This window comes from Solanum stenotomum, chromosome 3, assembly GCF_019186545.1.
Source record: "Solanum stenotomum isolate F172 chromosome 3, ASM1918654v1, whole genome shotgun sequence".
In the NCBI taxonomy this organism is placed as follows: Eukaryota; Viridiplantae; Streptophyta; class Magnoliopsida; order Solanales; family Solanaceae; genus Solanum; species Solanum stenotomum.
The window spans coordinates 7,216,591-7,234,710 of NC_064284.1; the positions used below are offsets into that span (position 1 = coordinate 7,216,591).

At 33.6% G+C, this 18,120-nt stretch overlaps 2 protein-coding genes across 3 annotated transcripts; one reads left to right on the top strand and one right to left on the bottom strand.

Annotated features, from left to right (window-relative positions):
* Window positions 1-972: 972 nt before the first annotated feature.
* Window positions 973-6,787, bottom strand: LOC125860704 (plant intracellular Ras-group-related LRR protein 7). 2 transcript variants are annotated; one of them, XM_049540710.1, is made up of 10 exons: window positions 6,431-6,786; window positions 5,583-5,652; window positions 5,379-5,425; window positions 4,241-4,349; window positions 4,056-4,141; window positions 3,369-3,459; window positions 3,002-3,087; window positions 2,399-2,485; window positions 2,186-2,318; window positions 973-1,319 (listed from the first exon to the last, which is right to left on the bottom strand). In XM_049540710.1, exons 1-9 carry the CDS (start codon window positions 6,521-6,523, stop codon window positions 2,208-2,210), a joined length of 780 nt encoding a protein of 259 aa, XP_049396667.1. In that variant the 5' UTR covers window positions 6,524-6,786; the 3' UTR covers window positions 973-1,319; window positions 2,186-2,207. The 2 variants fall into 2 exon arrangements, with proteins under 2 accessions (XP_049396667.1, XP_049396668.1); XM_049540711.1 differs by lacking the exon at window positions 5,583-5,652 and having other exon boundaries at window positions 6,431-6,787.
* Window positions 6,788-14,194: 7,407 nt separating this feature from the next.
* Window positions 14,195-15,637, top strand: LOC125860806 (probable F-box protein At1g65740). The gene has a single exon (XM_049540830.1). The coding sequence runs from the start codon at window positions 14,305-14,307 to the stop codon at window positions 15,523-15,525; it is 1,221 nt and encodes a 406-aa protein (XP_049396787.1). The 5' UTR covers window positions 14,195-14,304; the 3' UTR covers window positions 15,526-15,637.
* The last annotated feature ends 2,483 nt before the right edge of the window (window positions 15,638-18,120 follow it).

Here is an 18,120-nt window from a genome sequence, read left to right on the forward strand (position 1 = left end):
TGGTTCCTTTAGTAAGTATTTATTACTCTCTTCGAGTGGAAAAAGATTTGGTAAAATATCATTAAAGTTATTATAATATCTTTATCCTTTCTCGTTTGAAATTTTGCCACGTTCACATTTTTAATATGTAAAGTATGTCTTTTATTCTTTTCTTTTTTTCTCCATCTTATTATCTTTACTACTGCTAAAGATGGTTTTTCTTGGGGAAAAGGGTCTGAAAAATACTTTAATTTTGGTCAAAATTATTGTTATGATACCAAATTTTATCGATGACCTTTTACCCCTGCATTATTTAATAGTGTATTTTAAAGGTATATATGTGCCCACGTGGACACATTACTATTTAAAATGATGCAATATTTATGATGTCCACGTAGGCATATATATACCTTTAAAATACACTATTAAATAGTACGGGGGGTAAAAAGTCATTTCCAAAATTTGGTATCATAACAGTCAATTTCAACCAAAGTTAAAGTATTTTCAGACCATTTTCCCTTTTTCTTCTCTTTATCTTATTGTTTTTATTTTACTACTTAACATGAAGACTTTAGACACGAATATGACATTTAAGAAGCATAATAAAATCATAAATCCACTCCTATGCTTTTGCTTTCTTCACATTTTGTCTAGTGAACGAATAGAAGGCAAAATTTGATTTTCATTGAGGATTGTATTAAATCCAAGACGTAGTATTTCTTTTGAGTTTGGCCATATTTACATCTTAATCAAACGCTTGGAAAATATTAATGATAGGTTAAATGTGCAAAATTTGGGGTTCATTTAATGCAAATAATTCTGCAATAGTTTTATTTTTCATTTTTTTTCTCAAAATGTTCAAGTTTAGCTAGAAAAGCTCCGAATTTCGATAGTGTAATTTATTTTAGAACTTCAAAAGACTGTAAAATGCATATGTGAAAATGCAATTTACATGTGTTATGAGTTGATTGAGAGTTGAGACAACGTACAATCTGGAAAAGCTCAAATCGCGTTTCTGAAAATAACAATGGAGTTCTGTAGATACTTATGTGCATGTTATAAAGACTGATAATTTTATGTTACAAAAGGTTGCACATATAACCAGTTTTAAGTAAATATATACATAGCTTTTACAAAAAGAATAAGAAACAAGTGATTGGAACACTTGATATACAGACCATGTACAATTATTCCAACACATCATAGATGCATTGCCCAGTTTGTCGAAGTTAACAATTCCATGAAGAACTGTAGAAAGGCCTGAGCAAATTCTTCGCAGTCAGCAGCTATAACTGTTCATTGAAGTCAAACAATTTCAATGCCTTACATTTCCACCCCAACTGCAACAAATAAAATTGACCAGCAGTTAATTAAAATGCATCACCTAATCTGGCATTTCATCGTACTCTGTTGAAACTGATTTTGGCAATCAAATGAACTGGTAGATATATCTATCAGACTCAGAAACTTGCCAGACAACAGAATCTGTTGCGAAGGACACTGTCTATAACAATTATCGTGCACCTTTTTTTTAGATTGAGCATGCTTTCCACAATGGATACCTTCACTGGCAGCCATGTAAGTCTATACTGTTATACAAGCATTGGTTGGGGCGTAAATGATAGTAGGAGCGATATGGTAGGGAAGCTTATCAATGCCAACATGCATATCAACCAGAGACATGAGCATAAGCCTAAAACTGTCATACAAACATTGATTGAGGCATATATGATAGCAGAGGCGAATCTAGAATTTTTCGAATATGGGTGGACCAAAAAAAATGTATTAAGTGGGAATTGATCCTCAGTCCTCAAAGTCAAAAGCTCAACATTTAACCATGTGGACCAACCAGACTTTTTATAGTACGGGTGCAAGAATATAATATTATACAAATATTAGAAAATATATACATAAAATATCTAATTTTACAAAGAGACCACGGGTTCGAATGCCCTATTTTTTGCACTTAAATTCGCCACTGGTAGGGAGGCAAGATCAACGCCAACATGCATATCAAGCAATGCCAACAACAATGAAGTCGGCAAATTTAGATATTACAGAAATTACAAGCTGATGCCACCTCTTTTTGTGAAATGCGGTTATTGCATAAACGTGTATTATGGGAGAAGTTTCCTTTTTTAAAAAACCCAAAATAGGAAGTAAGGATATAAAAACAAGATTAATCAGACAGAGTGGAAAGGCTTACAAAAATTACAGCAGTATTGGTATCACAGATCAACACCCTCATCAAGCCCTTTAGAACTAATTATCACATTTGAATCAATTTGTTTGTCGAACTTCATTTTACGCCTGGTTTCAAATTCTTGAAATCCTTCCATCTGAATGGAAAAAGGTCAGTCAGAGATCCGCATAAGTGACTTTTTCAAGATGCACAGAGGTGAGCACAATAGTGACTTACTTGTTGAAATTGGTCCATAGTGATGGGATTGCCATGTAGGGCTATGTTCTGCAAGCCCTTGCATTCTCTTAATAAATTTGAAGGCATCTGTAAAAATGAGAACCAACAAATCAATAGCTAAAATATGTCTGTAAAATAAACAGATAAGCTAGGAGAAGGGTGAACTCCAGGAATAGCACATTAAAGACAAGAAACTACACTTTGCAAATATCTATATTTGACACAATGACTATTTCATATCAAGTTCAAGACATGAGGATGTTTAATTTAAGGAAACGCCTTTTTGTGCATGTTTTATGGTTGATGAAGAGTTATATAACATATTTATACACGAGTCTGTTGAATAGCCTTGTGTGTGTGTGTGAGAGAGAGAGAGAGAGAGTGTGTGTGTGTGCGCGGGGGCGTGAGTGAGAGTGTTGGAAGAAAATATCAGTTTAACAAAGTAAATATTGCTTTTTGTTACATTATGTGAGACAGACCGTACAACTTTAGATCTACTAATGCTGAGCATGCCTTTACTTATATACATGACTCTCTGTGTGTGTGTGAATGAGAGAGAGACAGACAGACAGAAAGAGACAGCGAGGGAAGTTTGGAAATTACCTGATTAAGATTATTATTGTTCAAACAGAGTGATTTTAGCTGAATGAGATTGCAAACTGAACCAGGAAGCTCTTCAATGGAGTTATCTGTAACAGAAACTTCCAATCATGAGCCTTAGGAGAAACAAAGCTCATCACTTCAATAAAGGCATTGAAGTCAGTAAAAGTACCAACAGTGGATCAGAGAAAAGTAGAAAATTGATACTGTATATCAACTCAAAAATGTATTCCACAAAGACTAGTCATCTCACAGGTAAGAGTTGTTAATGTTCAATTTGATATGCATACAAAGCTATGACACCCAGGAGACCAAAGGAAAAGGAGAAACAGAAAGAATCACAAGAATCATGAGCTAAGAATGAAGGTACCATTTGCTTGCAGTTCTTCCAATGAGCAGCAACTTCCAATTGATTCAGGAAGAACCTTTAACTTGTTGTTTGAAACATTCAACAAAACCAACTGCATTGCCAAAAGATATTATCAATTCGTCTGCTCAAAACTTATCAGTGAAAAGGAACTGCTAAGATGCCTGTCTAAGAGTACTAGCTTCCTTCAACAGCATCACCGTGAATACTAGAACTCACAAGTAGCTGACAATCTTTTTATAATAGCATGTGCAAGTGTAAAACAGTTCCACAATCAACAGAACCCTTGAACTTGATTCAGAACCCCCAAAACACAACAACAAGATTTGAATAATAACTTATAATGCAAGTCTATACAGTATTTTACTTGTTTAACAGTGATGACAAAAAAGATAACAGGAAACAAATTAAAACACGAAGCAAGAGGTGTGACAACTAAATAAATGTCACAATAAGGTGCTTAATAGCACAACTTGATAAATTGATTGGGGTTTCTTTCCTATTACAGAATAATTCTCCAATCAAAGGCATTGGCAAGATCAAAACTAAAATAATTCTTTTGTTAGCTAAACACCTTTACGGTAAAAATATTTCAACGAACAATAAAACTATGTAGGAGTAAAATATTTATAGGCACATTAAATAGAACAGAGAAAGCAAGTAACATGTAGAGTTTAATCAATCACTCACACTCCGCAAGCTCCCGATTGTGTCAGGCAAGCTGGTCAACAGGTTTGCTGAGACAGACAGACGCTCAAGTTTCACCAACTGCCCCACTGAATACATGAAGTTTTTGTAGTTAGAACAGAGAGCCTGGCTCATATAAGAAAAAAGGAATCCACTTAACATGAGTGATCTAACATATATAGACTTACATTCATCAGGCAAATTTGTGATTCGATTCCCATCAAATGTTGCCACTTTCAAAGACTGGAGCAATCCCAGATTCATGGGAAGGCGCTCAATAATGTTATCAGCTAAAATCTGAATACATATAATTAGAGATACAAGTTTTTTGCTCTTAGCATTAGATTATAAACTTAAGAAATATGTTCACCATTAATACAGTAAAAACTAATGATATCATTATGAGTAATGAACAAGAAAAATTCTCTGATAAAAGTCCTTAGAAAACCTACAAAGAATTATTCAACAAGAAAAGTAACAGGACAAGTAGAAGAGTTATTATTATGGTCCATTGCAAAGTCCTACATCGGTACTACAAAGTGCTGATGTGGGGTATTTATAACCTTGGGTTCTCCCAACCTAATAGTTAGCTTTTAGGGCGTGGTTCTCCCTCGGCTATAACAGCTATTTTCTATGCTTTATATTTCAAAATTTATGGTGCAAGATTTAGGAGTGGCTAATCAAGTAATCAGAAATTACCAAGAGCTTTCTTCCCCTTTAACAAACATTTTTTTGTTATCTTGCTACATTTAAAGTTTAATCTACCCTCCTTAGGTCCCAATCAAGAATAAAAACAGATAACTATATAGTATTAATGTTGCCTATTCCAGTTCCTACAATTACATTTTCAGGTATATTGCTCTCTTCTTCTCTGTGCCCTTTACAAGAGCTCATATTAAGTTGTTTTCTTTTCAGGGAGGATCATTTTTCCATTGTATTTGCTCAACAAGAGTATTAATGGTATCCCACTTATCAAAGTCTTTATGACAGAATGAAGAATTGTTTTTCTTCTATTTCTATTGACATTGCCTTTTGTAGAAACTTTTTCTACCCTAGTAATTTTTTTCCTATAAACAACAACAAATAACACTATAACTGTCTGCCCCATTTCTGCTCCCTAAATCATTTTCATTAGCTTTATATGCATTTTGGCTGCGTGTATATGAGTTTGATACCTTCTCGACAGCTAGCATTTATAATGTGATCTGACGCCAATAACAGTATAGTTTTCTTTCCAAATAGAATAGATTTTTTCTAATTAATGAGGCCCTAATACATTAACAGACATCAGAAAAAAGAAGAGGAAGTGTAGGATGCAATACTTACAAGACGTTGTAAGTTGGTTAATTTGTTGATCTCCATAGGAATTTCAACTGTCACAGCAGAAGAGTGAGAATTAGCTTCCAGGAAAACAACCTTTTTTAAGAAAATAAGATAAGTATACAAAAATAATCTTCTAATAGAATTTGTCTTTATACTCTGAAGTGATAAGAAGACAAATTAGGAGCTCAAGAAGCTGGAGAACAATACCCATTTTATTGTGTGTTAAGTCGAGGGTACGTACAGATCTTTCCAGGTCAAAAACTTCATCAGGAAATGTCTGTTCAAAAAAAGGCTAGTCAGGAAATCACAAATATGTGGCCTTTTCAATGGACTAAATATGTTGCCTTATTTAACTGTTTTAGCATTTCATCATGGTAAGTATCATCCATCAAAACAAACAAACAAGCAAAAAGTAACTCCTCTGACAATGATTTGTTTCAAATCGGGAAGGAGGGAGTAGTTAATTACTATCCCGCCTCTAGTTCCCACAATCTGCATTTGTTCACTTTAACCTCCTCGTAAATCAGAAAAGAAACAACAAAAAGATTTGCATTGGAAAGTCTCCTCTATAAAGACGCTTGATTATCTTTCGCTATCCTGGTTAACTTAAAGCATCTCTTGGTGTATAAACTACAAACTCCTGCCTATAGAGTCCAAGCTCCGTGTCAAGCTCTACCATGCATAGCAATGTTCATTTATGTCATGGTATTTGACTAGATAAAAGAGTTAAGAAGTTAAAAGACTTAAGTATTAGTGTCATGTACGACAAACAACAAGAACACATCCAGTATAATCCCACAAGTGGGATTCTACCTTAGTCTTATAGAAAACTCATCACTTCATAGTTTAAATTTTGAATAGTTCAATGAATTTGATCTAAATAGAAAATGTTATTTAAGAGAACATTTTTGGAATGCTAATCAAATAAACATGAGAATACAATGAAAATCAGAATTAGTGAAACGAAAGATCAGACATAATTGTGAGATTGCAATTAAAAATATTTAGATGTCAGATTAAGATATTGCAGAAACACGAAGAATAAAGGGAAATGCCTTCAATTTGGAGTCGCGTAAAGCAACGATTCCAGTGGACCGCCATCGAGAAATTGTGCCAGCATCAGTGGATTTGCTGCTGCGGCACCCCATTATCGATGATTAAAAATGATGGATTTTTCTCTAACTTCTCGGAGTTAACGAAGAAGTTGGGGTCGATAAATAAGATGAAAAAGGTCTCCAATCTGTTTAGAGAAGAAAAAGCGTCGGAGACCTTTTCTGTCGATTGGATATCCCCGAAGGGACACCAAAGGCGTTGACGTCGACGACCGTGGAACTCAGAGAGAAAGAGAAATCCCGACGCCTTTTTGACGGAAAAGCGCGTTTGATATGAAGTGGGGTCTCGATTCTATTTCGATTTTTTTTCGGTCGTCACACACTTTGGTGATATAAATATTCCTCAATTTTTATTTTGCCTTTTCTTGGCCATAAAAATTTACACATTTTCTTATGCGTCTAATAACTATAAAGATAAATGAGTTGTTATATTGTTATAATATAAAGAAGGACAAATTAATCAAATCATAATTAATTTGTATTTATTTTAAATAGATTCAAAGAATGATTATAAAAAAAAATTAAAATAGGAAGGGAGGCATAATATCGTAATTCACAAAAAAAGTAAGTTTTATAGAGTGAAATCCCAAAAGAATGACGATAAAATTAAGTATTAAATATTAAAACTAATAAACTTTCCATGATATAGTTGCAGGCAACATATCATGCACTTCACCCTAAACAGTAGTCAACTTAATTCTTTTGATAGTCAACTTAATTCTTTTGAAATTTCATATGTTCAATAGATATTTTCACATGAGTACGTCATTGTAATCCTAGTAAAAGTTAGGTGTATTTTTAATTTACGGTATGTAATATATATTTACATATTTCTAATTATTATTATTTTTATCAATTTACACTTGATATTTTTAAAAATTATTCAACATATATTGCGATCTAGTTAGTAAGTGGCGTAACTTTCAGTAGACAAGGTAATATTGAGACAACATAGTTACAAAGGTAGTATATTGAATTATCCACTCTTAGAGTCTGTTTGACATTACTGCTAAAATTGTCTATTTTCAGAAGCACTTTTCTAAAATGGCTTTCTCAGAAAAGTACTTTTGAAAAAAAAATTGTGTTTGGTTAATTCATTTGAAAAGTGTTTTTTATAAGCAAATTGTGTTTGGCTAGTATTTTTTTTAAAAGTGCTTTTGAGAATCAAATTACGATTAAGGGCAAGTATCAATGTACTTTTAATATTAATATTATTTATAGAGAGAAACTAGTTTAAACACTTATAAAAAACCAAATTAAAATTTTTATTTTTATTAAATTAAAATGTTCATATTCAAATTGTCAATCAATATTATTCAATTTTTTGAAGGGTTGAAATCTAATTGTTATTTTTTTTCTTTTTTTTCTAATCTTACAAAAATATTGTTGTTACCTTCTTCTTTTTTTCTGATTCTGCAAAATAATACGTAAAATAATAAATAAAATAATAATACATAAACGTAAAATAAAATATGAAATTTATTATATAAAAATAAAAAATAAAAGTATTAAATGGAACTTAACCAAACATATGAGATATGTCAATTAATTAATAAGAGATATATTTAGTCTTGAAAAAAATAATTTTTTTGCTTCTACTTTTTTTAAGAAACAAAAAATTTTAGTTTCTTCCCAACGGCAGAAAAACTGCTTCTGCTTCCATTTAAAAGTAGTTTTAATTTACAAATTTGCCAAAGACCTATTTTTTAAAAAAATAAAATTCAAAATAAGTGCTTCTACACTCCCAACAACAATGTCAAATATGCTCTTAATGTGATGGTATTTAATAAGGGTGCTATAAGGTATTTGATGTTATGCAATAAAATATTATATATTGAAGTAATAAGCTCAATTTTACCAATCAACGTTGTGGTGGAATGGTAAGTAGGTGTTGAGTTCGAGTCACCTTAGCTTGGGTACTTTGTTAGGGAGTGCCACGATGTGGGACTTCTATTCATTTTGATACTCACTTGTTTAGGGAGTTCCCGATGTAGGACTTCAATGGACCCCCTATCCTCCATGTCAATTTTGACGATTCCTCAAAATAACAACACTATCACGTCTAATGGACCGGACAATTCCCCAAATAACAATAATATCACGTCTAAAGAATCGGTCAATTCCCCAAAATAACAATAATATCACGTTTAATGTACCCCTATACATATACCCCCTATCATCCGTAGCAATAACAAATCAATTCCCCAAAATAACAATAATATCACGTCTAATGTACCCTATCCTCCATGGCAATAACAATAATATCACATATCCTTCTAATATACCCCTATCCATGTACCCATTATCCTCCATGGCAATAACAATAATATCATGTATCCTTTATGGCAATTTTTATACTCAATTCCCCAAAATAACAATAATATCACGTCTAATGTAGCCCCTATCCTCCGTGGTAATAACAAATCAATTCCCCAAATAAGAATAATATCACATCTAATGTACCCTATCCTCCATGGCAATAACAATAATATCACATATCCTTCTAATGTACCCTTATCCATATACCCATTATCCTCCATGGCAATAACAATAATATCACGTATCCTTTATGGCAATTTTTATACTCGATTTCCCAAAATAACAATAATATCACGTCTAATGTACCCCTATCCTTCGTGGCAATAACAAATCAATTCCCCAAAATAACAATAATATCACGTCTAATGTACCCCTATCATTCATGGCAATAACAATAATATCACGTATCCTTCTAATGTACCCTTATCCATGTACCATTATCTTCCATAGCAATAACAATAATATCGCATATCCTTTATGGCAATTTTTATACTCGATTCCCCAAAATAACAATAATACCACGTCTAATGTACCCTTATCCTTCCGTGCCATCCATGTACCCCAATATCACATCTAATGTACCCCTATCCTCCCCTGCCATGTGTCACCATCAGAGGGAGAATCAGTTACCAGGTGTCAACCATCAAAGGTAGAATAAATTTCTATAAATACAATTATTGTACAAAACTTTATTCCCTTAACACACACTAAACAATGGCCAAAAGAGGTAATTGTCCTCCTCGAGCTTGTGCTGCCCCTCCTCATGGGAGGCTCAATGTCTTTATAAATGAGGCATTCGTCTTAGGCCACCAAATTTGAAGGCTCCATTTTTTAGTAATAATAGAATTATTATGGGTATTTTTTAACAAATAAATAAATTATATTATGTCCTTCTTTTGGTTTGTTTCGAAACATTATAGAATGTTTCTTTCTTTTTTGTCAATTTTTAAATCTAACTTCCACATGACATGTTTTTAAGACCACACGATTAAAAAATATTTAAATATTAAAGAGAAGAAATAACTTTGAATTTAAAGAAAAAAAGAAGTTAGGTCTCTAATTTGTTTTTGGCTTTAAGCCACTAATTTACTTGAGCCCCACCCTCACCCCTTCTACTTTCAGCCTCTCCAACTACACCTATCGCTCATCATGTTGTAGCACCTGCACATAACCGTGGTGGTCTTAGGGGTTTTTCTAGGATGAGATCCATAGCATTTGATAACAATCACATGCATAAAGCAAATAAGTTCACGTACGACATATGCCACTCCAAATTTGCTACGGCCGTAGATCTGGCTGTCTACAGAAGTTAAGAAAATCACTAATAAAAAAAATTCATTGACTCACCTCCACCCTCACCTCCTCCACCTCCTACCTTTCCACCTACACGTATCACTCATTATATTGTAGCACCGCACATAATCGTGGTGGTCTTAGGGGTTTTGCTAGGATGAAATCATAAAACAAATAAGTTCGACTGTGGCAGCTGTCACTCCAATTTTGCTACTGCATAGGCTGTCCACAGATGAGTGAATCACTAATAAAAAAATTGCTAGAAGAAAAAGAAGTTGTTAAAAGAATATGTTAATGAAAAATATGAAGAATAACATAACAATTTTCACTGCTTTTAAATCTACTTGTTTTAGTGTTTTAGTTTCTATTATTCTAAAGAATGTTCTACTATTTTCGAATTCTGCTATTTTTGTATTCTACTGTTTTCGAATATACTTTCTCCGGTTGAGGGAATATGAATACAATTTATCTACTTTGGAAAAATCTACTCTAAATACTTGTTTATATGGTTGTTATTTCCATTCTGTTAAATGTGGAGGACAAGAAGTGAATTAAATTACTTGTAGGATAGGGCTACAATTTGCAGCTCGTAGCTGCATGTCGTTACACGTTTCCACAATTAATAGTGTAGACTTCACTTTAGTCTATCATTCCGTATTATTTGGCTACCTGAATCTAATAAATATAGCACTAGCAAAATCAGAATAAGTAATCCTCTATAAGATTCGATTCGAAGTAGCTTTTAATGGATTTGTGGCAGAAGGCACAAAACTTCGCAGACAAAGCTGCAAAGTGGAGTTAATATCTCAGATGGTCACTCAACTATGCACTATTCTCTAAAAAAGTCATTCAACTTTCAATTTTAACTTAAAAGTTACTCAACTGTGCACTTTTCTCTCAGAAAGTCACTCAACTTTGAATTTTAACTCAAAAATCACTCAACTATCCACTCTTCTCTCAGAAAGGCACTCAACCGATTAAATTGATATTTTAATTAAGATATGCCGATATAAATTTTTAATTCAAACACCAAATTTTAAAAGATAAAAAATATCTATTTAATGACCTGCTCCACTTGACCCAACCCGCTAAAAATATAATATTGACCCATTTTATGACTCTTTCTCCTCCTCCTGTGCGTTTTTCTGGTTCCAATGGATGTTTCTTCTTCCTCTTTTAGTTAACTCTTTTGGCTTAAGTCATATGCGACCCTTAAAGTTGTCCGCATATTTTACTTAGACACCTCAATTTATGCCTGTACCTATTGAACACCTTATATGTTCAAAAATGATTCTATTGGACACAAAATGATGACCTGGCAAAAAAAGTGAATTCCACACTCTTTAAGCGCGTACAAACATTAAAATTAACATTTTTTCTTTTCCTTTGCCACTTATACACTTAAATTAATAGATAATATAATAATAATAATTAATAAACAAACAAAAAAATCTTGTGCAAGATGCAACTGTTCATCTCTCTCACCCTCTTCAATTCTTCTCGTGTTTTTTCTTTCTTCTTTTTCTATGATAATTTAATTAAAATCTCAATTTTTTTACGCAAAACTCTATTATTTATAATATTTCAGTGAAGCAATTGACTATTTTTTCGTAAAAATCCATTATTTTTTTTTTGTATTGTGATAAATGATTACTAGTGGAAAGAAGATGAAGACAATGGGTGGAAGGTTTTAATGCTATTAGAATGAAATGTAAATGAAGGGTTAGTTTAGATGGACAATAATGATATATTATCGGCGCCGATAAAAGTGATTAAATTCGATGAAGAAGAATTAAGAAAGGGATGGAGGCGCAGAAGCCTGAAAAGGGAACGTAGAAGAAGAAGCAGCAGCTTGGATGTGATGGTTTACTGGCGGACGACGTAAATTAATGGACAGGAAAATAAGTTACGACGTATTATTTCTCAATTTCAATTTGCCTTTGAAACTCTATTGGTAAATTCCCATGGGTCAATAGCTCAATGCTTGTAAAATTGGCATAAACATCAAGCTATTTCGTGGCCTTGGAATTGAATAAATTGAGTGAGCAAGACCATAGAAAAGCACCAAGAGCAATGACATGAGCTCTGTTGTGATGAGCAGAAAGATATGCATGTTGGTATGAAGGAAAATTTCCGATCTCAATACAGTTGTTCTCCTTGATTCAGTAGCATACTCCATCTTCAAAAGTTGAATTTTGGACTATAATAGAAGATGCCTAAATCAAAATAGAGGAAGGGGAGAATCCATTGGGATTTCTACATAATATAGAGCTTGAAGTCGAGATACCCAAATTAAACCTAGCTAAAAGGGGAAGAAGAGGCAGCAACAATGGAGAAGGGGAAAAAAATGAAGAGGAGCAGAGGAGAGAGTCATAAAGAGGGGAATAATTTAGGAGCAAGGGAAAAAAAAAAGGGTCATATTATATTTTTAATGGATTGGGTCAAGTGGGTGGATCACTAAATGGTTTAAATGATATTTTTTATTTTTTAAAATTTTGGTTTGTTATATAAACAATTAATATCAGCAAATTTTAATTAAAATAACAATTTAATAGATTGAGTGACTTTTCTGAGAGAAAAGTAGATAGTTGAGACACTTTTGAGTTAAAATTCAAAGTTCAGTGACTTTTTGAGATAAAAGTGTATAATTGAGTGACTTTTGAGTTAAAATTGAAAGTTGAGCGACTTTCTGAGAGAAAAATGCATAATTGAGTGAGCATTTGAGATATTAACTCCTGCAAAGCGATCACAGGAGTTCACTGTAGAAGCTGCTAAGCGTACATATGAGCTCAGTATTGGCTCTTCCAAGTTATCCGGCGTCGTTTGAGAGGCTATGATTAATTTCAATTCATTTTCTTGACATAGTTGTGAGTTGTCACTGTATTAACAACAATGTGTTGGTTTTTCTTATATTGAGAGTCGATGCGGTGTTTATGTTATAATTATATTTCTTTTTAGCTAGACAATGCAGTTATACTTGATTTAAAATGTTCTTGTGAAATTGTGGTAGCTATGGATTGAAATGCTTGTCTTTACAGGTTTTCTCTGTTTGATTTAGTGGGATTTTAATCCAATTATGTGATTACGAAATTATATGCATTGCTACATATTATTCTTAGAACACGAAAAACTTGAAGGCATATACCTTATTTGCCTTTTATCTTTGAAGTTATTCCTTTACGTTTATGTATCTCATTATTTTTTAGCTCCTTGCAGATAATTATGGTGCAAAAAAGGCCTTTTGGTGATCGAAGAGGATCTATATGAGGTTTCATCTACGCAACCAATTAGGCATGAACCCAATTGTCAACTAGTTCCAGTTTTGAAACTTTCTCGTGAATCAGTAGCTGTGGATGCTTATGCTTCAGGTAACAACAAATTATTTTGTTAGCTCTGAGATATTCTTCGCACTGTTTTTGCTGCATTATGTAACATTGTTAAAAATGCTTCAAGTCATTGGTGGAGTGCAGTAGGCTGTAAGACCTGTCAAGTATTTTTAACTTAGGAGTGGTTTCCTTGACACCTTACTTTACGGGCTTGCTCTTGTAAGAGTAGATTTTGGATCTTAAATGAATGTTTTTGCTCCATACTCTGATCGACCGTCTGTTATCTATGGATTTTGGTAGGTGTTTATGAGGACAACTCTTCGAAAATCATCCCCGATGCAAACAAGAAATTTGATAGTCACATTGTTGCTGAAGTTCTTTTTTCTTCTGAGATGGAAACAGAGATGGGCATTCATGGATCTGTTTCAAACTCTTCCTGGCCCACCAGTAAATTATACTACATAAATAAGGTAAAAACCTTACTTGAAGACAAAAATTCTTATCTACACATATTAAAAGGACAAAAAAAAACCTTCTAAATTATTTTATTTGAAGTGTTCGTTGTTATCATTAGGAAAAAAAAAAATTATGCTAATAAATTTATAAAAATATCATTCAACTGTAAGAATTATATAATACTAAAAATATCATATATAATTATATGGTTTTTAAAAAATATCATGTAATTGATATATGATTTTTATAAAAATTAAAGACAAAATGATACAAGACTTTTATAAAAACTAAGGACAAAATTTAAAAACTTGAATAACATGCCTACAAATTGATATTAGATATCGGTTCACCAAATCTAGGGATTTCTCGTTAGGTTATTATATAAGGCGGCTGGGATCGGAACGGGTTGAGATAGATTTGTCGATGGCGCAAAAGATGCCTGATTGGTCGGAAGTTCCACTTGATCTGTTGGTTTCGATAGGTAGATGTTTGAATCTGATTGAAGACTACCTGAATTTTGGATGTGTCTGCAAATCCTGGCACTCTGTGGCCACCAAGAACAATTTTAATAATGACTTGTCTAGAGCTCCTTGGTTGATGCTAGCGGAGGAAGAGGATAATGAGGTTCGGAAATTCTTCAGCCTCTATAATGGCATGATTTTGAACAAGAGGATCCCCAAAGCTAGCAGAAAACGATGTTTGGAGTCTATGGGTTGGCATATCACAGTAGGAGAAGAGGGTGAAATTAGTCTGCTACATCCCTTCTCTGGTGTTCACATTGAATTACCCCATCAAAATACAACAGTAGATTACCACAATCATCAGATTGACCCACTGACTTGCTTTATTGGTAAGGCAGTTTTGTCAGCTAGTCCTTCTCACACATCCGACTACCTTCTCATGGTCATTGACGGAAACCAGAGGTTCCTCAGTTTCTGGAGACCTGGAGATATTAGATGGACTAGAGTTAAATGTGAAGGAATCAAGTACTGTTCTTTTACTGATATGATATTTTTTAATGACCAAATTTATTCCGTGGATTATTCAGGCTGTCTATTAGTTTGTGATGTTGCTGATGTTGTTGGCCCTGAACTCACTAAATGTCATATCCTAGCTCAGATACCAACGGAACCTCAAGATATGCCAGAGCACTTATACATCCTAGAATCACTAGGATCATTATTTGTAATTGCGCGATATGGTGTTCAACTTAGGTTAGTCCAAGATGATTGCGACAGGGTTCCATTAACGATCATCCCAATCATACGAATCATCCAAGAAGAAGAAGAAATAAGAGAAGATATGGTTTGTGAGGATATAACTTATGGGACAACAAATTTTCGAGTTTTCCAGGTTGATTTAGCTGCTGTCAAAATGACAGAAACCAGGGAATTAGGGGACGCAGCTTTTTTTGTAGGTGCTAATGCTTCTCTTTCGGTCCAAGCTTCTCGATGTCCAGGAATCAAGCCCAATCATATTTATTTTACAGAAGATTTTTATGAAACATACCTCTCCTATGAAGAAGGAGGAGGCTTGGACATGGGGGTGTTCAACTTAGCAGATGGCAGCATCCAGCCGCACTACAACGGTGTTTCCCTTAGTCGTTTTTGTCCTCCAACTTGGGTAACACCAACTCCGTATTGAGTCATACATACTCATCCTTTATTTATTCTGTTTGTTAGGTTACTTTTTAAGCTTTTAATTTAAATAAATACTGTCATTTACTTTCAAAACTGGTTGATGTACCTTTCTTATTTTCATATAATTGGATAAAATATAATCCAATTCGTTATTATACTTCCGCTACTGGAAATTGTTCAATATCTAATGATCCTCAACTGGATAGATGAACTTTTTTTTCTTCTTCTTTTACTTCCTGTAATGAACTGAAGAGAAAGAAGTTGCCCGACCTGATATTGAGATGTAGTCACCATTATACAATTTATATAAAACTGAAAGTTGGAATTTTATATAAAACTGAAAGAAGTAGGCGGTGTTACCATCCTCTACCTGTCTGTAGAAAAGAAAGAGAGTATACGATGCTTTCTCTTACTATGCTTTAATTTTTAAGTGTTTTGAAACTAATCCTTCAACTGCTTCAAGTCCTAATATAGTGAGTTTCGCGCAGAAAGACCAAAATATATGAAGTAGATGTGTGTGATGATTGAAGAGACTGTCTAGTGATGCTTCCTTTGAATGTATCCCTACTGAATCCTCTTCTTGATATATATATTTTATTATATATCCTTTGAACTTATCCAACCCATCCCAGTGACCGATGTTTCAACAGCTTCGACCTTGTAAGAACTTTCATGTATTCCTTCCCCAGCATATCTAGCTGTAGCTTAAAGTAAATCCTTGAATCTCAATTTCTTCGCCAAGAGAAACTGAGAAAAGTTGATGAGACCTGTTGTGAACTCAGTGAGTGACTTTGCAGAGAGAATATTATTTGTGGGATTCAGGTGGAGTGTGGGCGTGCTTAGTGCCTGAAAATACAACTTGTTATAACTATAGGAGAAGTCCGTAGAGCATATTCAGACGGAAGTTGTTATGTCTTGGCTTTGTTTTCTCATCTCTCTTCTTCTATATTCTCGTCCTTTTTTTGCAGTCAACTGCAATTCCCATTCTTGCCACACCATCTACCTACTTGTCTGTCACAATTTAAAAGAAGCTTCAGTGTAAAAAGATGCTTAATCAACAATTCAAATAAGGGCAATAACTGACTCTCAATATGATTTTTCTTGAACACAAGAACTCTATATTTCCATGGTAAAAGAGTTCCAGAGGCTGCTCACTGCTCCCATCTTCTCAGCTGTTACGATTTCAGGTCACTGCGATTTCAATCTTTGCTCTAAGCCTCTTCTGTTTCTCAATCTCAAGAGACAACCCGTGTCTTTGGAGGAGGGTGTATAGTGGAGCGCTGAGTTGTTCGAGGTGGCAGAACATCCAGCACATATGACTAAGGTGAGCCTATGCAATTCCTGTTTGTAAGAATCGTGAAAGCACAAGATTTGCCTTCTAAAGATACCACAGGAAGTCTTCAGATGGTTTATATTGTTAGAGGTAACCATTTGATTTCACTTTTCTTATGTTGTACAACAACAATATATAGTTGTCGTTTTACAACAATAATATGTAGCATACCTTGCTTGATTTCCATTTTTATCTTTGAAGTCACTTTTTATTCCCATCAACTTACACCTTTCATGTTCCAAGTATCCCAGCAAAAGACTGCTATCACTGATATCTCATTCGGAGGAAGAGAGACAACAAATCAAACTGGAAATTATCTAGCAAGAAATTTTTGAAAATTCGGATCTTAAAGGAATAGAAATCTCATATGAAAGCTAATAAGTTGAAGGCATTACAGAGAGCTGCTGCTTCAACAGCTCTTATCAAGTGTGCTTGATGGTTACTACAAAGAGCATAGAACAGCTTTGTAAGTTATTGGTATATCTTTTTCTATTGTAAAAGTGTTAGTGGCAAAGTTTTCACTAAATGCTTGTATACACTTTATTTTTGAATGTTTAGAGACTTACAGAAATGATAAGTTTTTCCATGTTTGCACGAATCGAAGATTAACAATATGAGTAATTGGCCAAACGATTTTCAGAGTTTATTTTTCTCTTTAGCTTTTGATGGAACACTTTTTCATATCCAAGTAAGTATAATTTTTCAATCCCCATATTATGTTTGGCTTATTCCTTATATGGTAGGGGAAATGATCAAAATGGTCCTTAATGTATCGTGTCTTGTCTAATTACTTTCATATATAGTTTTTTTTCGCCCTATCCCCCTCTCATAATATTTGATATAGCGAGCCTCTCAAATTCTTTTTGATGTATCCATACACATGTATCCGCACCCCTTCTCTTTATATAAATAATCACATATTCAAATAAGTTCAATCTCAATTTTCTTATTTTGTTTGCCATGGAGGTAATTCCAAAAAACCATTTTAAAAATATAGAGAAAATAATATAATTATAGGGTGTGTTTGGTACGAAGGAAAACATTTTCCGGAAAATGTTTTCCAATTTTCTCATGTTTGGTTTTGTTAAATGTTTTGGAAAATGTTTTCTAAATCAACTCATTTTCCTCAAATTTAAGGAAAATGACTTCCCTTCAAAACTTAAGGAGAACATTTTCCAGAACTCTCTTCCAACTTTCAATTAAAAAAAAAATTGTTGAAAAAATCAATTTATTTTGTCCCTATCCTCAAACCAGCCCCCCAACCAA